This window comes from Peromyscus maniculatus, chromosome 13 (genome assembly GCF_049852395.1).
Source record: "Peromyscus maniculatus bairdii isolate BWxNUB_F1_BW_parent chromosome 13, HU_Pman_BW_mat_3.1, whole genome shotgun sequence".
Classification (NCBI taxonomy): Eukaryota; Metazoa; Chordata; class Mammalia; order Rodentia; family Cricetidae; genus Peromyscus; species Peromyscus maniculatus.
This window is the reverse complement of record NC_134864.1, coordinates 54919911-54944098: the sequence shown is the minus strand read 5'-3', so window position 1 is coordinate 54944098 and position 24188 is coordinate 54919911. Positions and strand designations below refer to the sequence as shown.

Below are 24188 nucleotides of genomic sequence, written 5' to 3'. Positions count from 1 at the left end.
CCACAAACCTAATTTTGATGTAGACAGTTTGTCCTCTACATATGTATGTGTAGAGAAACGGAATATTATAAAATTATTTATGAATAAAAATGCAAGTGTTCTCAGCAGATGGCCAGAAGTCATTGCTATGAACATGGGAGGTATTGGAAACTCTAGCAGAAAAATACCCAAAATCTGGCTTTACGACCAGGAGTGGGGTTTTAATGGGCTCAAGGTGAAAGGAAGAGGGGAAGCTGGTGTGAAGATATTGAGTGTAACTTTCATCTCTGTAACACTTGCCATTTAGCAAGGGTTCTAGGAACGGGGTCTGAGTCCATTCACAAGAGCCTTGTGAAATGAAGTCAGGAAAGATGGTGTCTCTCTCCGTAAGGTGGGAAATTCTCCACAGCTCACCGAAAGATAAAGTGACAGAGCCAGGATTCACGGGGGCTGCTCCTGCTCCACAACAGCTCTCCCTTAAGACACTCAGTGCAGATCCTTGATACATTAACTGCTTACTCTAGGCTCAGTGGCAGGCTAGCCCAAGGTGGTGTGGTGGCATCCAAAAGGCAGAGAAAGTCACTCTGTACCTGTGCAGACATCAGTCTGGGCCTAGAGAGATTAAACAGAGGCTGTGAAACTGATCCTCGCATTGACAAAATGAATTCACTGTTAAAAGTGAAATAATAAATTTAGTCCATAAGGACCCTGTGGGCGCATCGAAGGAAGACTTCCTGAGCCTGCTGGGCTGTGCCTGTCTCTGAACCAGTCATCCCAGAAACTAGGCGGGTCCCATGGCCGCTCTTGGGGAAAGGCAGGGTAGCTCAATTAGAAGGGAATGGACTGAGAGAAATGTTGGCTTTCTGAAGAAAACAACGGAGTTCCCACTAGAGGGAAAACTGACCATTAGGAGGCAAATACAGTAACAAGCACAGCAGGTCAGCTTCCTGAGGGAATAGGTGTGTTCCCAGTCGCAGAGAACACTTGAGTTTATTTGGGGAAGGGAGAGGTGTGCGTATGTGTATACACACGTGCTCGTACGTGTGCAGTTGGGTGTGTGGAGGCCGGAGACTGATGTTGGGTGTCTTCCTCAATGGCTTCTTCATCTTATTTGTTGCTGCAGGATCTTCCACTGAACCTGGAGCACACTGATTGCCAGGCTGGCCCATGAGTCCCTGAGATCCTTTGCCTCAACCCCCACCCCCCACCCCCCCCCACCCCCCCCCCACCCCCATGCTGGGGTTGCAGGCCTGCAGAGCCGCACGCTGCTTTTCCCTGGGTTCTGGGGATGCAAACCCAGGTGCTCTGAGTTTGTTCTCAGTCTTCAGAACCCTTCAGTAGTAAAGCAATGGTACAGGAGACTCGTCAGGTAGAAGTATAGGCACAAAATGGAACACTGATTTTGAGGGGTTTTTCCCCCCAAATATGCTATTTTCCTTTTTTTAAAAAGGTTTATTTGCAAAAAAAATAAAAAATAAAAAAAAAATAAAAAAAAAAGGTTTATTTGCTTATGTATTTTATGTATGAGTGCTTTGACTGCACATACACCTGCACACCAGAAGAGGGCGTTGGATCCCATCATAGGTGGTTGTGAGTCACCTTGTGGTGGCTGAGAATTGAACTCAGGACCTCTGGAAGAGGAGAGCAGCCAGTGCTCTTAACCACGGAGCCATCACCTATCCCTTCCTTCCCACCAAACAGTCCCTGTTCTGAATATACATACATATGTATGTATGTATATTTGCATGCACATGCATGTGTACGTATTGGTTCCACATGTGACCAGGAGCTGGCATGAGCTATCCTCCTCAATTACTCTCCACAGTGCTTAGGGAGGCAGGGTCTCTCACTGACCCTCTTCTTAGTGATTCAGCTAGTCTATATAGGAAGTTTGCCCCAGAGACCCCCTTTGCCCACCTCCTGGCTTTTCTGTGAGTCTAGGCATCTGAGTTTCAGTCTTCATGCTTGCGTGGCAGGAACTTTACCCACTGAGCCACCTCCCAAGCCCTCTATGTATTTAACTCTTGGCTCTGCGTGTGAGAGAAAATATGTCCTATTTTGTCTTTCTGCTCCCACACCCTTTTGCTGTCTCCCTTTCTCTCCAGAGCGTTTCTTCCCTCCTTATATTCCTGCCTCTACTTTTATGTCCTATAAACACATACATTGATATTTATGATTTGAGTTTTATGTCATTCCATTCTTTTAAGTCTTTTGTTTATTTGTTATTTGCTGGTTTGTTTGTTTGTTTGTTTGTTGTTGAGACCGGGTCTCCCTCTGTAGCCCAGGCTGCCCTTGAATTTGAAGTAATCCTCCAGCCTCATTCAACTGAATGCTGGCATTGCAGTCATGATCCATCATGCCAGGCACCACTTGTAGTCTTTTTTTTTTTTTTTTTTTTTTTTTTTTTTTTTTTTTTTTGGTTTTTCGAGACAGGGTTTCTCTGTGCAGCTTTGCGCCTCTCCTGGAACTCACTTGGTAGCCCAGGCTGGCCTCGAACTCACAGAGATCCGCCAGGCTCTGCCTCCCAAGTGCTGGGATTAAAGGCGTGCGCCACCACCGCCCGGCCTACCACTTGTAGTCTTAAGGACACCGTTTCTTCATACTTGGACTCATCATCTCTTTATGCCTGTTTTGTTCTCGTCCTTCTGAAGTCGTGGGTCTTCCATCTCTCTGGAACTCTCAAAGACAGCCTCTCCTGGCCTTTCATGGCAATCTCTCACTTTTTTTTTTTTTTTTTTTTTTTTGGCAATCTCTCACTTTTAACTGGGTGCCTTTATGGGGTAACAATGAGAGCAGGTCACTGGTAAATTGCCTGAGGCAAGACCCTGGGCTTGATCCCCAGTACCAGTTAATTAATTAATTAATTGATTGAAATAAATAATAAATAGAAATAAACAAAAAGCTGCTTTTAGAAACCTAACAGTGACCTGTCACTGAACAGGCAGGAGACGGCTGTCAGCACTCCTGTTCCCCAGCCTCCTCAAGCTCAGAGCGCTCATTCAAGGTTGCGTTTTCACAGAGGGGGTTTACAGTATTCCCCAAGAACCAGACCAAGGACTCTTTGCAATGCACACTTGCAAGTAACGATCTATGGATAAAAGGGTTTCCTGTGTGACTCACTGTGTCAACCACAGCTTCCATGATGAGATCAATTTTTCCTTTTTTTTTTTTTCTCTTAGATTTTATTTTATTGGGGCGGGGGGTTTATGAAGGCAGAGGACGGATAAGAAGGGACAGGAAATGAATGGGGTCAAGACGCATGATGTGAAAGACACAAAGAAGGAATAAAAAGAATGAAAAAGCAAACAGCCCTTCTAAGCTGTTCAGGTTACCCCTATTCTTTACCCCACACGCCCGTCCCTTCCTCCCACTACATCTGTCAGCCTCGTTGGTCCCTGGCTGGGCTTTGCCTTTTAGCGCCTGGCCACTGGTTGCAAACTCCTGCTCTAAGAGGCGGGACAGTCTGTTTCCTGCTTCTCCGATGGCCTGTGTGTCTCTGAGCCCAGGCTCCTATAGCTCCTGCATCTGGGGTGGTGAGAATCCCAGAGGAGAGCCTCACAAAGTGCTCGGAGGAGATTGATGAGACGGATGGAAGCTCCGTGTGCAACCACTGAGCCTGGCAGAGGAGGCGGTTATGGAAATGTCACGGTTCACCATTTTTAAAACCATAAAGGTCCTCTGTCATTTCAAATATTCTTCCAGAAGAGATTCATTCCCAGCAATAAAAACCCAAGTCTGCTTGATTTGAAGTGTTTAAAAAAAAAAAAAAAGTTTGCTTAATAGGTTTAAAGGGGGCACTTTCTTATCAGTGATTGATGTAACATCTTGTTTAACTCTTTCTAGCCTCTCTACTGAAGGGTTTGAAGCATGCCAATATTGTCCTTCTGCACGACATTGTTCACACCAAAGAGACTCTGACGTTCGTGTTTGAATACATGGTGAGTGCTCCAGACTTTCACAGCACAGGAGGAAAAAAGCCTGGTGCTTGTCGAATGACTCTGTTAATATTTTATGGCACAATAAAACTTTCATTATGGTGTGGAAGGTACGATGGAGCCTTGTGCTGAGCAGGGCCGTGCGGCTCTCGCTGACAATTATTCCTGCTTCTCTACCTGGATGCAGTCTGCCCCGTCCCCCTCGCCACCAGGAATACACTAGGGTTTACAATTGCCTTCTCACAAAGCTTTGCACTCTCTAAAGGCCTATTTTAATTACTAATAGGACCTGATTTTGTTTCTTTGGCTAAATGGATAGAGATAAAACACAAGATATTTAAAGGCCATATATAAGCTTACTAAGGAATAACTCAGTTTGTACTTTTGAAAGGGGAAAAAATATTCAAATGAACAGAAAGAAATCCTGAGGTAAGTGTGCTTGACCTGCCTTCAAGGACACTTAGGAAGTGAAAGTTTCCTTTACTGTATTCAGAACCAGTCACATAAATGATTGTCTCTGGGCCAAGAAACAGGCACCTTTGTACCAGCAGCCTACTAGGAAGACACACGATATCTGCCCTTAAGAATGGGGTCTCAGAAAAATCTGACTAAACTCCTTTTACACGTCGGTCTAAAGCATCCGTATTTTTGTTGTACCTCCTCAGGTCCATGGTGTGGTTTAGGATACTGAGCACTGACCTCCTCTGCCCTCTCTTTCTCTGCTGCTTTGTTTAGCACACAGACCTGGCGCAGTACATGTCTCGGCATCCTGGAGGGCTTCATCCACACAACGTCAGGGTGAGTACTGTAAGAGTCAGGCTCTCCTCTGGCCAGAGCAGAAGCGTCTGGAAAGACAACCACCACAGAGCGAAGTCTGTGATGCAATAAAAGACGGGATACGGTGGTTTATTCCCAGTGCTCTGGAGACTGAGGCAAAAGGATTATGGTGAGTTCAAGGCCAGCATGGTCTACCTAGTGAGTTCTAGGTTGCCTAGTCTACAGCGTGAGACCCTGTCTCACAACGGCTAAGCAAACCAAAAGAAGATGGGCATCATGAATACTCTAGGAAAAATAGTTTTCCTCAAGATATGAAGATGTGGAGCTGGACAGCCTAACCCAACAGTGTGTCTTTCCTTGTATTGATCAATTAAATATAAGTATATTGAAGAGAGAGAAGTGAGGTGAGGCCAGCATAAAATAGACCTTTTCCATGGCAGGCTGCGTCGGCCTGTGATGAAGTGTGCAATGCCTGTCCTGGCAAATCCTACAGAATTCACGAGACTAAATGCCATTTGCTTGTGCGTCCGAGTAGAAATCACAAGCCCTTAGCTAGCTGCAACTCTACAGGCGATGTATTTTAGAAACCATTTCTGTTTCAGACTTCTCATTCCTCAGGGTTTTATTGGCATCAATGAAATGATCCACTCTTAAAAATAACTCTGTGAAAGTTGCATTTGATGTGGCTATTCATTATAACTAGTATTTATTTGTGTGTTCATTTATCAAAGAAATATATATTGAGTCCTCAGTGCTGCACTGAGTTCTGGTGAGTCTGTAACGAGGACTTTGTGTTTCTTATTTTGAACCATCTTAAAGTGCACTATGGACTTTACAGGAAGTTAGAAGCATGGTGTTTGGTGCCTGGCTATGCGCACAAGGAATTCTGGGAGATCCTTAGTAAGCAGAGAGAGCCTGATGGTGGAAGCAAACTTTTAAGAAGAAGGCTTTAGGACAAGGAGTGCTGGGGAGTAATAAAAATTAAATAGTGGTGTGGGGACAGGCTGGAGAGCTAGACAGAGAGGAGCTGTGCGCCATTGTGCGCCTACAGTCCCAGCATTTGTGACGTGGAAGACGGAGGAGCTTGAGTTCGAGGCCAACCTGGGGTATAGAGTGAGACCCAGAGACCTACACCACCACAAAATAAATAAATAAATAAATAAACAAACAAATAAATTTTAAAAATTGAGGGTTGGGGAGATCAGGGAAACAAGGAAAAAAAACATGGAATGTATAGTACTGTCAAGGACCCTCATGAGGACAAACCATATTAAATTGCATGACTGTGTTTTGTGGGGTGTTTATTATTGTTGTTCTAAAATATTTACTATTTTTTAAATTGTGTTATGCGCATACATGAGTACCATCGCCTACAGAAGCCAAAAAAGGGAATCGGATGCCCTGGTCTTGGAATTCCAGATGTTGTGAGCTGCTTGCTGTTCAGTAACTGGGTGCCCAACTCCTGTCCTCTGCAAGAGCAGCCCGTGCTCATAGGCTCTGAGCCACCTCTGGGCAACACCACCTCTCCTTCCTAAAACTGGTGGTTCTTAACAGTTCCAGGAAAGAGTGGGAAAGGCGGACATTCTGAGTGATGCAGATGTGGAGCTCTACCAGACATGTCCAAAGAAGAGACAGTGGACCAGGGTGTGGAGGAAACTGACAGGAGAAGTTAGAGACGACATTGGCTTCTAGACTGGTCTAGCCTCAGGTCACGGTGTAGCGGTCAGCAGGATGCTAAGGGGACTCAGAGAGGTTGATTAAATGGAATGCTTGGAGGCAAACAGACCTTGAGGCTCAAGGAACACACATACCAGACACCAAAATGCTGGGAAGGATAAAGACATGGAAGACACAATTCCTGCCCTCAGACTCTATTACTTTTTTTTTTTTTAAATGTGCAGTAAGGGACTGGAGGCATGACTCAGTGGTTAAGATCAGTTACTGCTCTTGCAGAGGACCTGGGTTCAGTTCCCAGCACCCACATGGCAGCTCATAACCATTTGTAACTCCAGTTCTACAGTGTCTGGCACCCTCTCTGGTCTCTGTGGGTACTGCATGCAAGTGGTACACAGACATGCGTGAAGGCAAAACCTTCATACACATAAAATAAAAAATTTAAATTTCTAGTAAAAAGTAAGACCTGGTCCTGTAGTTATGCAAAGAAGTGAGTGTAACTATTTTCTATTACATTCTGTTTATTAATTTTTGTGTGTGGTTGTGGGTCAGAGGACAGCTTCTGGGAGTCAGTTCTCTCCTTCCACCATATGGGTCACGGGACTCGAACTCAGGTCTCCAGACTTGGCTGCAAGCTTCTAACCGTGGGGTGGAGTTGAAGGAGGGGAAGTTTAATAAGATCAAAATATAATGTGTAGAAAAAAATTTAGAAGGAGGCAGGGGCTGGAGTCAGGAGTCCCAGTTGGAAACTTCTGGCGTGCGCTAGTCCAGCGCATGTCAAACCCAGGGATCTGGTTCATCCTGGGGGAAAGTCTGGGTGGATTTCTGGAATGCTCCATAGTGGTGCAGAGGCACTGGGGAGAACCAGAGTGGCAGGGATCCAGATAAGAACCGCCAAAGCCTTAACGTGTGGATGGTGATGGCGGGAGTGAGGAGGGCTGTGGAACCCAGGAAGGAGAGCTCAGGGAGGGTTTGGTGACCAGCTGGGCATGAAGAGGAATGGAGAAGGGGGAGGGGCGGGGCGGGTGGGAAGGCAAGCGCATTGATTTTGAGCTCTATTGACCAGCAGAATTATAGCTGAACTGACCAGAATGGGAGGGGTTGGCCTGGAGAGGAAGGGGAGGGGAGGGGGAGGACTATGGCAACTCCCTGGGGCTGGCTGCCTACAGGGAAGCGAGCAGTGGGCAGGTGAGGAGTTGGTGAGTGAGGAGACTGAGGAGGGAGACCGGGGAGCTGGAAGGACGGGTCTTAGGGCTGCTGGCACCTGGGGTGTGGAGTAAAAAGTTGAGAGCAGATGATCGATGAGCACGAAGAGAGGAGGACTCACGGTAGGAATTTTGTGCTTAGGGCTAAGAGAAGGATTGGGTGACGATGTCAAGAAGGACATGGCCAAGAGCATCACAGCTGCCAGAAGTGGTTCAGCAGGAGACACATCAGCACAGTTAGTTCCCGTATTTTAGGGTTTGCCTCTCCAGTGATGCCAGGTCCTTGTCCTTGCCACAGAAAAAGGATTCAGGTTGAGCCAGCATGAGGCAGTGTTGGAGTTTATTGAAAGATATGAGTCTGAGTGTGGGTGTGGGTGTGTTTGAGACAGGGTTTCTCTTTGAGTAGTGTGTAACTCTGGCTGTCCTGGAACTCACTCTGTAGACCAGGCTGGCCTCAGACTCAGAGATCTGCCTGCCTCTGCCTCCCAAGTGCTGGGATTAAAGGCGTGTGCCACCACTGCCCACCTATATTGGATTTTAAAAGCTCTATCTCCATTTCCTCTTATGATAATTGAGATTATAAAGTGGATTTATAGGTATCTTGAATAGCATTATAATTTGATGAGCTAAAACCAGGGGCCACTAAGGTTTTCAGCATGGTTGGGGTCTATCATTTTCCTGTAAGTGAACTTTCTGGTGATGTTTCTAGAGAATTTCAGATATACAACTGGACAAGGAAAAAGACCACAAGCAAATCTTAATTGTGCTGTGTTGTAGAGTATTATTTTAAGGTGTATTACTTTTGTTTATGTTGCATTTGTTTAACTCTGTGAAGCTGTGTTACTGTGCCTGTCTAAAACACCTGATGGTCTAATAAAGAAATGGCTAATGGCAAGGCAGGAGAAAGGATAGGCGGGGCTGGCAGGCAGAGAGGATATATAGAAAGAGAAAACTGGGAGAAAAAAGAAGTAGTGAGAGAAGGAGGGGGACTCCAGGGCCAGCCACCCAGCTACACAGCAAGGCACGGACTAAGAGTATGATTTACAGAAGTAAGAGAAAGGGAAACACCCGAAGGCAAAAGGTAAACAGGATAATTTAAAGTTGAGGAAAGCTGTCAAGAAACAAGCCAAGCTAAAGCCGGGCATTTGTAAGGAAGAAAAAGCCTCCGTGTGTGATTTATTTGGGAGCTGGATGGCAGCTCCCCCCAAAAGAGCATAAATAAATAACAACAGTGCAGGAATTCATGACGTACAGCCAGCAAGAGGTTTCACTCAAACTCTAGATTGAGGGTTCTCATCTCTCTTCTCATATCTCCATAACTGTCCCTGTCTTTGTATCCTACCTCAACAAATACCATTAAAAAGTATATTCTTGACTGTAAAGACTTTGCGAACTTGTTAACAGTACATTAATAAGTAGGATAATTTATTGGTGGGGGGTTGTTTCCTGTGGAGGCAAAGTGTCGTCCAGTCTAAGGCAGGAGCAGGAATGGACTCCCCAGCTGGAGGCAGCCATGAGAGAGCATCAGGATGCTGGGAAAGGTACCCCTAAATTGAAGCTAATCAGTAAATTCTGAGTTTTTAATTCATGGAATTTGGAGCAGTTAAAGATGAGACTCCAGTAATCATGAAAGTTCTTTTGTGCCATCCTACTCCACATAGGACTCAACACAAGATTTTATTTGTTTATTTTTTTTGTTAGGATACAAAATTAAGGACTCCATTGTGACATCTTCATACGTATATTGGTGTCATCCAATGGCATTAGGCAAGGAGGGAACAACTCAATTTTTTTTTTCTGTGTAGTTCACTCTAATGACTGTATGGGAAATGGATCAGAAGAGGGAAATTTCTCGTGTGTGTGTGTGTGTGTGTGTGTGTGTGTGTGTGTGTGTGTGTGTGTGATATTCCCTTGACTTGAAATTCACCTTTTCTGTTGCCTCCAACAGACACACTGAAAATTCTCTTCCTCTGCTGATTCTTAAATGCTGGGTTACAGCCTGGACAGAGAGACTGGTTAGGACAGCAGTGTCCAGATGTGAGATGATGCTGGGAAAGTGCCTGGGTCTGTGATCAATTAGCCCAAATTGATGGGCGAAGGAAGAGTCAGCAAGAATATTTCTGGCTTTGAGTAACAAGATGGATGGTGGCGGATTCAGTGAGGGAGGAGCAGGAAGAAAATGGATTTTGGAGGGATATAGTGAATTATAAATATTAGCCTGCTGAGTGAGGGCATTATGGGATGTTAAAGTGAACTTCAGACTATGTGAGTCTAAAAGTCGAAAAGGAGAGTTGGTGGCTGGCGAGATGATTTACTAGGTAAGGTGCTTGCTGAAGGAGCATGACGCTCCCAGTGCAGAATCCCAGCAGCCTTTTAAAAGCCAGGCACGGTGGCGTGCATCTGTAAACTCAGTGCTGGGGAACTGAAGACAAGGGAATCCCTGAGGCCTGCTGGCTGGTCAGTCTAGCCAAAACAATGGGGTTGGGGTTCAGTAAGAGACTTCGTCTCCAAAAATAAAGTGGAGGGGCTGGTGGGATGGCCCAGTGGGTTGAAACACTTGCCGTACAAGCTGAGGACCTGAGTTTGATCCTGGAACCCACTGTGGAGGAGAGAACAGATTCCTGAGGGTTTGAATTCTAACAGACACAGGTGCACAATGACACACCTGCGTGCGCGCGCGCGCGCACACACACACACACATACACACACACACACACCATACAGAATCATAATAAAGAAAACCAAAATAATAAACTAGAGAGAAAGACACCTGATATCAATATCAACCTCGGGCCTCCGTGTGCACATTCACACACAGGTGAGCACACGCAAATACACACATGCATTACACACACACACACACACACACACACACCATACAGAATCATAATAAAGAAAACCAAAATAATAAACTAGAGAGAAAGACACCTGATATCAATATCAACCTCGGGCCTCCGTGTGCACATTCACACACAGGTGAGCACACGCAAACACACACATGCATTACACACACACACACACACACACACACACACACACACACACACACCATACAGAATCATAATAAAGAAAACCAAAATAATAAACTAGAGAGAAAGACACCTGATATCAATATCAACCTCGGGCCTCCGTGTGCACATTCACACACAGGTGAGCACACGCAAATACACACATGCATTACACACACACACACACACACACACTGACATTTGTAAAGAGAGAAATTTGATTTGGAGGTAAGGATTTTGTGGGTTTTTTTTTTTTTGGGGGGGGGTTTCTGGAGCTGAGGACCGAACCCAGGGCCTTGCGCTTGCTAGGCAAGCGCTCTACCACTGAGCTAACTCCCCAACCCAAGGAGGTAAGGATTTTGAAACAATCTGAACACAGTAGCTGACTGAGGCCATATTAAATGAGAAGTGGCCAAGGGAGAGTAGCGATAGGAATGCTGAGAGAGAGCACGCCTTTAATCCCAGCACTCGGGAGGCAGAGCCAGGCGGATCTCTGTGAGTTCAAGGCCAGCCTGGGCTACCAACTGAGTTCCAGGAAAGGCGCAAAGCTACACAGAGAAACCCTGTCTCGAAAAACCAAAAAAATAAAAAATAAAATAAAAATAAACTATGAAGACAATGATGCCTTTATTTTTCTCCAACTTTAAAAAGTAAACATCATTTGTGTGTGTGTGTGTGTGTGTGTGTGTACACAGACAGGGCAACTTTGTGGAGTCAATTCTCTCCTCCCACCTTTATGTGGGTTCTGGGTATTGAACATAGGATTCTAGGCTTACACAGAGAGTACCTCTACCCACTGGGCCATCCTACCCCCCCCCCCCCCTTTATTTCTTAATACCATCTAAAATATATTTCCCAGTTAGGTCTCCTGGTATTGGAGCCTGGAAAAAGACAGCGATTGTAAACACTAAACTATCACTTCCAGGTCAACTTTGACCTGACATGCCAGCCAAGGTTATCTGTGGGAAAAAATCATATCTTTCACATCTAAACCAAATGCTCCTACAGAGACCTCAAGATTTCACTTGAGATTTTTAAGGAAGGGCAATTCCTTCAGTGTGAAAGGAACAAGATGCCAGGCCTGGCCAGAATCCCTTTGTTTGGGATGTAGTTAACTTGATTCCCTTGACCTTTTCCCCTCTTTCTGAACGAGTCTAAAAATCTCTCTCTCTCTCTCTTTCATCTCTCAAGAGACACTTTCACTATATTCTTTTAGAGGAATGGTTTTGATTTGGAGACGAAATCAACACACAGTGGTTCAAGTGTCCTTAGGTATGGTGTTCATTTCTTCCAGCTTTTCATGTTTCAACTTCTGCGGGGCCTGGCGTACATCCACCACCAGCATGTTCTTCACAGGGACCTGAAACCTCAGAACTTGCTCATCAGTCACCTGGGAGAGCTCAAATTGGCTGATTTTGGTGAGTCGCCCCTCAGGTCTCCTTCTGGCCTAGGAACAATGAGTCTTTTGTATGAATTTGTTTGAAGCATTGACTAGGGTTGGCCTTTGAAAACTAGAGCCCAAGAACATGATGCTGTGTGTGGATGTTAAACTGACATACAGGAAATGTGAGGCAGGAGAGAGGGAGAGCGTGGAAGTTTCTTAGAATTCCATCCAAACGTCTAGCCAGAAGCCTAGAATAGGTCCTCAGATGATCCCGCTGCCACCTTTGAGATAGTGACGTCTGTGGAGTAGACTGTACTTAGGTGCTGTCCCTATATCTAAGTGGATAATGACAGCTGTGTCAGAATAGATCAAGGCTATCCCAGGACAGCGGAACAGAGAAGCTGACCCTAGAATGTAGTGTGGACTCCTGCATAAGTGGAAATGATACTTGGTTCTGCACCCTTAAATGTCAACATCACCTTGACTATATTCCTAGCAAAGGATGCAGACTTCCCCTACAACAGTGTCTTTCCATTTTAGCATGTATCATAGTTTATATTTCTATTCACAGATATGTAATACAGAAATGCACAAGCATATACATACATATACTTATATGTGGTTTTAGATTTTATTCTCCTTTACTAGAGAGTAGTTGAGAGTCTGTTTTTGCTTATCATTATATTCCTAGTATGGTACTAAATGCTCAGCAAATTGATTCAGGGTCTCCCCATGTAGCCCTGGTTGACCTAGAACCTAATTTGTAGACCAGGCTGGCTTTGAACTGGCAGCAATCCTCCTGGCTCTGTCTCCCAAGTGCAGAAACTAAAGGTATGCATCACCACACGGGGCTGACACATTGGTTCTAGTATTTTATTGTTGTTTGGTTTGGTCTTTTTATTCCTTGTTTGTTTGTTTTGGATAGTGGGGATTGAACCTAGGGCCTTAGGCATGCTGGGAAATTGCTCTACCACTAGGCTTCCTCCCCAGCTCTGACACTCTGGTTCTTGTGAGACAAGAAACCGATCTTTGTTGGAGGATGTCACACGGCATCCGGAGGACTTCGCATGTCACATGGTATCTGGAGGACTTCGCTTTGTAGCAATGGCTCTCATCCCAATATCTGTGCATTTAGCAGATAGCCATTCACCAACTCTCCACAGTAGAGACCCACAGTACAGTGGAGTAATGTTCTAGAAACAAGCTCCACTCAGGGCGGTTGGAGTTGTCTTCATCCGGTCTTCACCCGTCACGTGGCTCCACCATCCTTTAGACATTGCCCAATGGCATACTCCTGTGTAGTTCTTGGCCCCAGCTCATCATGGCTCAGAGGGAAGAGAAGGGGGAAGCAGAAGCAGGACCCACCCACTAAGGGCATGACCTGGAAGTTCCACATCCCCTCTGTTCATACCAAGTAAGCAAGAGTTGAGTCTCCTGACCACACTTGGCTGCCTCATCTAGTTACAGTGCAGGTCAAAATTAAGAACTCTTCTTGATGCAATATACACACACCCCAGGAGAGCCGGGTGCTTCTGGTGGCACACCCCCAGGGGCATGTTGTCCTTCATGTTGTCTGCTCTGCCGTTTGCTCTCCCCCATACAGTGTGTCACCATGCCTCCCCAAAAGACCCAGGATAATGAGTGCTGTCTCTGTCCTCTTTGGACAGGTCTTGCTCGAGCCAAGTCCATTCCCAGCCAGACCTACTCTTCCGAAGTGGTGACACTCTGGTACCGGCCACCTGACGCTTTGCTGGGAGCCACTGAGTACTCCTCTGAGCTAGACATATGGTAAGAGCTAGTGCCAAAAAAAAAAAAAAAGATACCCACGATGGCTGCCTTGCCATCTGTGTTCCGTTTTAACAGGATAACCATTATGTGTGCGTTGAAGCATGAGGTGCTCTGTAATACATTCCTCACTTGATTTTTGCATTCTACGGATTTTTATGGTTAAAGAAATGATGGTCCCAAGAAGCTTGCCCAAGGCATCTTCTGTGCCCAGCGCTCTTGGCATCAGACCCTCCTCCCAGCTTTCTCCTGGAGTCCTTTGCCTTTCCCCTCCTTGATCACGTGTCACCACAGACAAACATACACCCTCAAACTAGAGACAGGCAGACAGGTAGGCAGGCAGGCAAGCAAGCAGATAGACAGACAGACCGACACACACACACATAATAAAATTAATATTAAAATAAGGATGATACGCTCTCCCCATCACAGGCTGAAGGGGACCGTGTTCTGAGCCTGAGAGCTGGAGGCTTGAGGATCACTAGGTACAGTAGTGAGTGGGAACTCCTAGACACTTTTTATCCTAGAGCAGGAACACCACACTATGGGGGTCTTACATTTCACTTACTATGTATTGGGGGTTGGTGTAATAGAGGTCAGAGGGCAACGCTGTCAGCTCTCTGCTTTCACTATGTGGGTTCTGGGGAATCAAACTCAAAAGCCAGGCTTAGCAACAGGCTCCTTGACCCATCCAGCCATCTGTGCCCACCCCCATCCCCCACCGTTCGCTCTTCCTTCCAGAGATAACCCAGTCGTGTGGGGATCACAGTAAGGTGTATAGTGACTTCACAGGTCCAGTCAACTTCTCAAAGGTAATAGAATATATAATATATGGACCTTTTCTAGGGTCTTACAAAATAGGCTTTATATAAACATGGACTCCATTTTTTTAAAATCAATAATAGTGTTTTGTAGCACGAATATTACAGGGTCTTATTAATAAAAAAAACCTCAAAGCCAGGTGTTGGGGGGAATGCTGGAAGATCAGAGAAGCAGAACAAGCCACAGCCACGTCATCTTGCCAATTCCTCAGCTGATCCTGTTTCCTCAGACTGGATGCCTCTCAGCTGAACTCAAAAGCCTAAAAGCTTAACCATGCCAAAAGCTTCTAGTTTCTGGTCCTCATGCCTTATATACCTTACTGCTTCCTGCCATCACTTCCTGGGATTAAAGGCATGTGTCACCATGCCTGGCTGTTTCCAGTGTGGCCTTGAACTCACAGAGATCCAGATGGATCTCTGCCTCCCAAGTAATAGGATTAAAGGCGTGTGTGCCACCATTTTCTGGCCTGTATATCTATCTAGTGGTTGTTCTGTTCTCTGACCCCAGATAAATTTATTAAGATGCACAATATTTTGGGGAACACAATATCACCACAGTGTTTTTTCTTCAAAATGTTATTTTTAAAGTCCAGCTGTTATTTGATTTGACCATGATGAGATAGCATTTTTCTTTTTATTTGCTAACAGAAGGTTTTTTAAAATTAATTAAGTATGGTTACTTCATTTCTCCTTCCCTTTTCTCATTCCAACCTCTTTCATGTCTCTTTCCTCTCTCCTCACTTCCTCACAAATTCATGGTCTCTCTTTCCTTAATATATTTAAGAACATGCAGATAGATAGATAGATGATAGACAGATAAATAGATAGATATAGACAGACAGACAGAGACAGATAGATAGTAGATAGATAGAATAGATAGATGAATAGATAGATATAGATAGATGATAAATAGATAGATAGATAGATAGATAGATAGATAGATAGATAGATAGATAGATAGATGATAGATAGATAGACAGACAGACAGACAGACAGACAGACAGACAGATAGATAGATAGATAGATAGATAGATAGATAGATAGATAGATAGATTCTAAATATATAAATACTACCTGCTGAGTCCATTTAGTGTTGCTTGTATGTATATGATTTCAGGGCTGACCACCTGGTATTGGATAACCAATCAGGGAGCTCATCCCAGAGAAGGCTAATTTCCCAGCTCTCAGAATACCTTAGCTGCCTGTAGTTCCTGGTCTAGGGGCAGGGCCCTGTGAGATTTGACCCTTCCATGTTAGCGTTCTGTTGCCGTTAGCCTTGGTCAGGTCTTGTCTGGCAGCCATATTACTGAAACGTTATGGGGTATAGCTTCCCGGTCACTTCTAGGAGACAGTCTCACAGCAGAATTCCTGGTCCTCTGGCTCTTAGAGTCTTTCTGCTCCCTCTTCTCTGTGCATCCTGAGCTTTAGGTATAGTGTATCCACTGGGGAAAGGGCCCCTGACCAGCTGTTCTCTGCATGTCTACAGTTGTGGTTTTCTGTAATGGTCTGTCTTTTGAGAAGGAGAAGCTTCTTTGATGAGGAGTGAGAGATGCGGTTATTTGTGAACATAAGGATAAGTATTTAGAATGCAGTTAAGAATTATGCTGCCTTAATAAAATAAGCAGAGTGGGCTCTCCTCTAAGACCCGTGGCCTCACCAGCCTTGGTAGTTGCCTAGGTTTCCAGTGCCAGGCATGATTTCCCTCAGTTAAGCCGGCCTGGAGTCCAATTAGAAAGCTGTTGGTTACTGCCAAGAAATGCGCGCCTATTGCACCCTTAGGGATAGCTTGTCTTGCTGGTCATTGTTCTGGCTCACAGGCATCACAGCTGGGAAGGACGACTGACTGCTTCCTTCCCTTGGAAGCTCATACAGCACCTTCTGGAACTAGGAAAGCTACTCCTCAGGAGAGGAGGCTTTCAGCTCAGATCCAGCTCAGATCCTCTCGGTTCTGTATCTGAAGCACATGCCAATAATAGATTTTTTTTTTTAATGAAGCAGGTAATTTCTAAGCAGGGCTAAACTTTTAGACGTCTTGAAGAATTAAAAAATAAAGACACCCCCCCCCCCCGCCCCCCAGTGTAACCAGCTGTGGGCCTCTGAGACTGGGAGCCATTTCGAGATCTGTCACCTGCTCCTCAACTGCTCTGGGTCTGTCAGCCTACACTGCGCAACTTCAAAGGCCTTCAGCAGGCTCAGGCACGCCCTGCTCGTCATGATGCCTTCCTGCTCGGGTTTTACAGGCAGAGTGGAGCTTCTACCCGTCAATTTTAAACTTTGTTTTATTATAGACTATTTAAAGCAATTATATATATATATACATATATACATATACATATGTATATATATATATATATATATGTAACATATATAGGTAGATCAGTGATTCTCAATTGGGGCGATTTTACCCCCAGGGGACATCTGGTAATGTCTGGAGATCTTTGTTGTCGTAGCTGGTGGAAGGCATGGGCAGGGATGGTGCTTAACATCCTGTATTGTAAGAAAGACAGCTCCCATGGAAAACATGTATGCAGTGACATCACACCTAGAACACCCGGGCAGCTTAAGAAAAGTGACACACAACCCCAACACCCCGTGCGAGGGCTACAACACAGTCAACGCTGTCCCACGGTGGTGTGCCTCCCCTGCCAGCCTGCCCCCCACCGAAGGGGCTTCCTCCTGAGCTTCATTAGTCTGCAGCCCTGCCCCTCCCCCCTTTAGAAACAACAGTTTCCCATCTTGTTTATATTCTTAAAAATCCTTTTAACTATTTTTGCCTGCTTTTGATCTTCTAGAAATAACTGGTTCAATTACATTTATGTATTTACTGGGGGTAGGAGATGAGTCCAGCAGCTCAAATATGAGGTCAGAGGACAGCTTGCAGGACTTGGTTCTCTCCTTCTGCTGTCTGGGTCCTCCAGGTCATCAGGCGCCATCTTGCCAGACTTACCTGTGAGCTTTGTAAAAATAGTCTTGTATTGGATTCAGTCTTCGGTGGCTTGTTTCCCACCCCACCCCCCCAATGTAATGAGTTCTAAGACTCATTCATTTCCTATTAATCACCATCTCAGATGTTAATGTTGGTTTTCGGTTTTGTGTCTGCTCTGTTTTTGTGTTGTTGTTGTTGTTGTTTTTATTGTGGTGATGAGCCGTAACCCAGCTCTGAGGTTCATGTGTTCAGTTCCAGTTTCTTATGCTATCTGCCATGTCAAATTTCTTTCTTTTTTAAAATATGATATTTGATTAATTCTTTGAGAATTTCCTATGTGCATGCAGTATATTTTAATCATTTTCACACACACACACACACACACACACACACACACACACACACACACCGGCTCTCCACTTACTCAGATCCACTCCCCCAACTCCCCTCCTTACATCATTTCTTCTGTTTTTTAAGAACTCACCACATTCTGTTTATGCTGTCCATATACTCCTGGGTATGGCACCATCCACTGGAGTGTGGTCAATGCCAGGACCACACCCTTCAAACTGCATCCCCAGCATCCATCAGCTGTCACTAGGTCCTCAGCTAGGGCTGGAGGCTTATGAGCCCTGCCATCTCCATACCAGCAAGTCACTGGCTTGACCTTGAACAAGTCCTGGGGACGTGTCAAATCTCTTCCTTATCAAGTGTCTATAAATACCTGGTCTGTTTCTGAGTTCTCTATTCTGTCTCACTGAGATCAGTTCATCCATTCCTCTGCCAACATATTCATTTCCATAGCTTTATAACAATAATTGATAGTTCATAGGACGAGTCTCACCCTTCGAGAATCTTCTAAGAGGCCAGGGAGATGGCTTAGGGGATAAAGTCATCTTTCTACACCAACATGAGAATGTGACTTTAGCTCCCCAGAACCCATGTAAAAACAAAACAAAAAGCCAGGCATGATAGCATGTGTCTATAATCTCTGTGCTGGGGAGGCTAAGACAGGTGGGGTGGCCTGCCCCCACCTTTTTCTCCAGGATACTTTTGAGGAGAGAGAGATAAGAGATTTAGATAGAAATATAGAAGAGAAAGAGACAGCTAAAAACACAGGACAGCGTCGGGAGGGCCTGGGTCAATATCTACTGGCCCCTTTGGTCTCTCCTAAAGGGCTTTTTATAATAATGCCATGGGGTGGAGCAAAAGACCTCCCCCAGCACAGCCAAGTGCAGACCTTCCAAATACCTGGTAACCACGCACATGGTCAAGCCATCTCCTTATGCAGCCCTGCTGGGTGAAGCAAGCTTGGATCTCACTAGGAAACCTCTGTAGGCTCCCACAACAGGAGGGTCCCTGGGATTTGCTGGTCAGCTAGGCTGGCTGAATCAGAGAACTTCAGGTTCTGTGAGGCCCTGTCTTAAAGAATAAGTTGGTGAACAGTCCAGGAAGACAGTAGATACTGACTTCTGGACTCTATGTGTATCCCTACTCTACCATCCCCTGGCAACACACACACCTTACACATACGCGTGAACACCACACACATGAATGTCTTGACTCATTCCTTTCTGTGTATATATATAATTTTAGACTCAGTGTTTCCAGTTACATAAAAATTCCTAATGGGGTTTTCATTAGAATTGCACACAATGTATAGAATATTCTGAAAATAATCGGGCTCTTCATTTTATAGATATGTATAACATATATGTATTTGTATATATAAATGGAGAGAAAGTAAGAGAGACAGAGACAGAGAGAGTGTCTCATGTATTCATGTAGGCCAGGCTGGTCTCAGACTCTGTGTAGCTGAGGATAGCCCAGAACTCGTCCGAATCTTCCCGCTTCTACCTCCTTGTAAGTGTGCACCGTGGTGCTTGACTTCCACGTTTTGAGCACGACCATCTTCCCATTGGCTTAAATCTTCAAGGACTGTGCTAAGGTTTTATAGCTTTCTGTTTAAGGCCTTACAAAGCTAAAGCAAAAGCCCTTGTAAATCTCCTTTATCGTCGGTTGCTTCTCTTGGCCCTTGCACCTACTACTTCACCCAACACATTCAGAGACATCATGTCTGGTTCCTGGTGCACCACCGGCAATGGAACTGAACGAAAGCGTTTTCACCATCCCTGCCTCAAAGGAGCCACACACGCTGGATTCTTCTGGAATGCAACCTGGAAATGTTTTCCTTTAAGACGTTCGTTAAGAGTAGGAGATGCAGCAGCTCAGCTGGTAGAGAACTCGCACAGACAAAACCCACCTTCAGTCCCCAGCGTCGGGTGTGGTGGTGTGTCCCCATAAGCCCAGCTCTGGGGCGCGGGTAAAGATGTGAGGATACAGAGTTCAAGGTCATCTCCAGCTGCTCAGCGAGTTTGAGGCTGCCTGGGTGCTAGAAAACAAACCTAAGTCCTCTGCAAGAGCATCTTTCCAGCTCCTCCCCAAAACAATTTTTCAAACTTTGGCACCCTGTTTTGTTTGTTTGTTTGTTTGTTTGTTTACTTATTTATTGTGGCATGTAAATGTCTCATTTCTTCGTGAACATTCCCCTTTTAGTCAAGCACCAGTATCTTACCTGAGTGTTGGTCTACCATCTAGATCTTGAATTCTTGATATCACTCTCTACTAAAAAGAACTAAGTCTCTTGGGAGGAATTATCTGATTTTAGGGGAGTGTAAAAGGGACTTGGAACATCTTGTTGGGCCAAAATGTTTTCTTAGAAAAATGACACACAGTAAATGGAGACATGTCGAAAGGACATGGGAAGCAGTCTGAAGACGCTTCCTCTGGTCAAATCTGGGACACTTTTAACATCAAAGTGAATTATGAGAGGAATTAATTACAGCCTGGTGAGTAAAGAGCCCATACTGGAGACAGCTGGCTTGGTAGCCAGAGGGCTAAGAAGTCCCACCCCACCCCACCCCCATTGTAGAATGCCAACTAATGACAGAAGGAGAAACAGACAAACAAAAATCCCCGATACAGTTGACAAATTGCTATTTCGCAACCCATACAAGTAGCACTTCATTGGAACGAGACTCACTGGCCCTTGACTAAAAGGGGAATGTCCGCTGAGGCATGAGACATTTCCATGCCACCAAGCAGGGCTTCACAGGTTGCACATCAATTACACAGAGAAAACAGGAACTTCAGGGCAGAGAAACTTGGCAGACCACACCTTAACAGCAGCAGTGAAAGTGAATAGGAGTAATAGCAAGATGGCATGCGCTTCCTACTAAGATGGACTGAGAACCCGATGGCATTCATGTGGTGCTCCAGGAGAAGCAAAGTCTACCCACCTCAGACCAAGAGAAAGTAACAGATAAGCCAACCTAAAGAATAGTCTACTAAAACAAGGGGCCTGTGATCTTCGGAAAAACAAAAATGTTTTTCTTTTGGTTTGGTTTTGGTTCAATTATTTTCCTAGTGGTGATCCTGGGACTCGAACCCTGCATGTGCCTTGCACATGATAGGCAAGCAGTCCACCAGCACTGCATACCCAGCTCTGGAATCAGAGTTTTAGAAGACAAGACAAGGGAGAGAACTATTCCAGATCAAAGAGACGTCTCATCTAAATGCAGTCCATGGCCCTAGATTGGATGCTGGGGGAAACCGAGTAATAAAGAATACTATTCAGCCAGTGAGATGGCCCAGCAGGTAAAGGCACTTGGCACATAAGCCTGACAACCCGAGTTCGATACCCAGTGTTATTTATTAAGCTGCACTGTTTACCATGCAGGGAAGCCACAAGGCACAACAAAACCCGCTATAAGAGTTTATTAAGGGAAGGGAATAGAAAAGATGTGCATAGGCCTGTGGAATGACCGTGCAGGAAGAGAGAGAAGGAATAGGTGGACCCGCTTTTATACTTCCCCCTCCACACACATGCATATGGGCTTACGTAGCTACACCACGAATGCACATAGATTATGTGATCACGCTGCTTGAAGATTACGTGATCAGGCAGGATTACGTGATGACGTAGGACGTAAGTGAAAAGGTATACGGCGCTAGTGGCTGGCGCTGGATACCGCGGCAGAAGAGTCACAGGCGGAAGAATCGCGAGCCATGGTTACCAGAGTTAGAATGGGCTTTATTAGAAGAGGGGATAGGACAGAAGCCAGGCCTGGCGGAGAGGAAACAGAGAGGGGTGTAGAGAGGCGCAGAGAGAGACAGAGACAGAGACCAAGAGGGCACATGGGCATGCACATCCAGCTTTTAGGCTGGGACGCAGTAGCCTGCTGATGACATAATAAGGCGCCAAGCTACGCATACACAGAATCCTTACAGTAAGGTCCTAGGTTGACTAAGCCAGGCTGCTGGACAGCTCATACACGGTCATGGAGCTGGGGGAGTGGGTAGGAAGTCTAACCAACTCCGCAGAGTTGTCCTCCGGCCTCCACATGTGCTCTGTAGCAAACATGCCCACTTTTAAGATAAATATTAAATTATAAATTAAAGTCAGGCGGCAGTAGCGCACGCCTTTAATCCTAGCCCTCGGGTGGCAGGGGCAGGTGGATCTCTGTGAGTTCGAGGCCAGGCTGGTCTACAGAGTGAGTTTCAGGAAAGGCACCAAAACTACAACAGAGAAACCTTGTCTCAGCAAAACAAAACAAAAATCATAATTATAAATTAAAATCACTTCTATTATTTCTACTCCCCCCACACTTGTTTGCCTAGCAAAACTAAAAAAGTAACAGAAATAGATGGGCAGGCACCGCCCCTGAGTTTTCTGCCTGTTCACTTTCAAGTCATTGCTAAGAACTAGGGGTTTACACTGAGATCCCTGCCCTCTCACGGTTTCCTTTTCTGGGTGACAAGCGAAGGAATGGGCAGAGAGGAGGAAAAGTGGGGATCGGAGGGGAGTTCTGTTCTGCTAGGCACTGTATGCAGCCCTCCAGCACTGGACTGACTGCCCTTGGTAGGGAGCAGATGACAGGCAGCCACTGCTCTGTCTTAACGGAAGCAATCAGGGCTCTTTGGGAGCACTGGCAGCCACACTGTCAGTCAGGGGCCCAGGGCAAAGGCACCCGGGTCTTCGCCAGTGTTCTCTAGTCTCCCGACACTTTCTCCTGCCTGTCTTTCTCCTTATCCCTTTCAGACCTTAAAAGGTCTGTATTGGGGACTTTAAAAATCACCTATGTGGTGATTTTTGTTTGTTTGTTTGTTTTGGAGGACGGAGAGATATTTAAATGTACGCAACATAAAACAGCGTGTGTAGCCATTTTAACTAACAGTTCAGGGGCATTCGGTACATTTGTGCTGTTTGATCATCATTTCCGTCCACCTCTAGAACTTTCCATCATCCTCGTGTTGAAACGGTACTCACTAAACAGTAAATTCCCACTAACTTTCCCATCAGCCCCAGGGAACCATGGGTCCATTTTCTGGCCGTCTGTGAATTCACCTGTTGAAAGAACTTCATGTAATCGGTGCTGGAATCATACAATACTTGTCCTTCCACGTCTGGCTTCTTTCATTTAGCATAATGTTTTCAAGGTGTGTCCTAGTGAACTACACTGAGGTTTGTTTTTTCTTTATTAAGGTTTGCTTTTATTTGTGTGTGACGTATGTGCATATCCATGGAGGCCAGAAGAGGATCTTAGATTTCCCCCAGAGCTGGGGTTATTAGAGGTCACGAGCTGCCCGATGTGGTTGCTTGGGAATAGAACTCTGGTCCTCTGGAAGAGCAGCCAGTGCTCTAACCACTGAGCGATCCCTCCAACGTGTAGCACACCGAGTTTGAAGGATGGCTTGATTTTTTGAAGCACAGGGTCCTCTCTTGGGCGTAGACTTCAGGGGGCTGCTGGCTCCCCAGTTACAGAAAGCCAAAGCCTTTTTCTGCACCGTCAGGTTTCTGGCCGAGAACTTTCAACTATAGAACGTGGCGCCCGGCGAGTGGTGGGAGATGTCATTTGATGGCCGTATATCACATCGCTCCAAATTAACTTCAACAGTAAAAAAAAAAATGAAATACGGATTCCTCTCCCAGCAGAATTTTTACGTGCTCCTTGCCTCTCTGAAAAGCTAAAAACTCCCGAGATGGTTTTGGCCCCCAGGGGATCGCCGAAGGAATTTGAGGAATCTCTTTCTCTCTTCTGGAAGAATTCGTTCATGCTTAGAATAGAGAGAAAAAAATCAGGAGAGAGCCAGAAAATGCAGGAAACACTGAGGCTGTTTGCTCTAACTTGACTAAAGACCAATGCTGGGAGCCGTCAACTGGCCCCTGCCAACTCGCCCTTCTGGAAGGAGGCACTGTTTGAGGCCACCGGCTCCTTGTCTCCCACCGAGACACCTCCATCCCAGAGGCTGCCTCCTCCCACCCCACTCGGGCCCCCAGAAGCTCTGTAGACTGAAAACCCCACCGGATAGGAAAAGAGGGGTAAGAAGAGTTATAGAACGGTGACTGAAAACAGAGCCAAAGAATGAAAGGAGGTGGGAGCCGGCTCCTTAGCTGGACCTGGATGTGGAGAAAATCTGGGGTAGGCCGAACAGCTCAGAGTTTCGAGATCCTGGGTGTTTTGGTTTGGTTTCTTGGATATTTGTTTGTTTGTTTGATTGGTTGGTTGGTTGGTTGGTTGGTTGGCTTTTGGGGGGTTTTGTTGTTTTTGTTATCTTGGTTTTCTGGCTTTTTGAGACAGGGTTTCTCTGTGTAGCCCTAGCTGTCCTGGAACTCACTAGGTAAGCCAGGCTG

At 45.6% G+C, this 24188-nt stretch overlaps 1 protein-coding gene across 7 annotated transcripts in view; it reads left to right on the top strand.

Moving 5' to 3' along the window:
* Cdk15 (cyclin dependent kinase 15) overlaps positions 1-24188 on the top strand; it is a 101656-nt gene that overhangs the window by 19218 nt on the left and 58250 nt on the right. For all 7 annotated transcript variants that reach the window (XR_006063111.2, XR_013044151.1, XR_006063112.2 and 4 more), the window contains exons 5-8: positions 3823-3917; positions 4650-4712; positions 11873-11996; positions 13630-13750. Coding sequence is in view for 4 of the 7 variants with exons in the window: in XM_006975033.4 (XP_006975095.1) it covers positions 3823-3917; positions 4650-4712; positions 11873-11996; positions 13630-13750 (403 nt within the window). In the remaining 3 variants the exon portion in view is untranslated. The remainder of the gene's footprint in view (positions 1-3822; positions 3918-4649; positions 4713-11872; positions 11997-13629; positions 13751-24188) is intronic.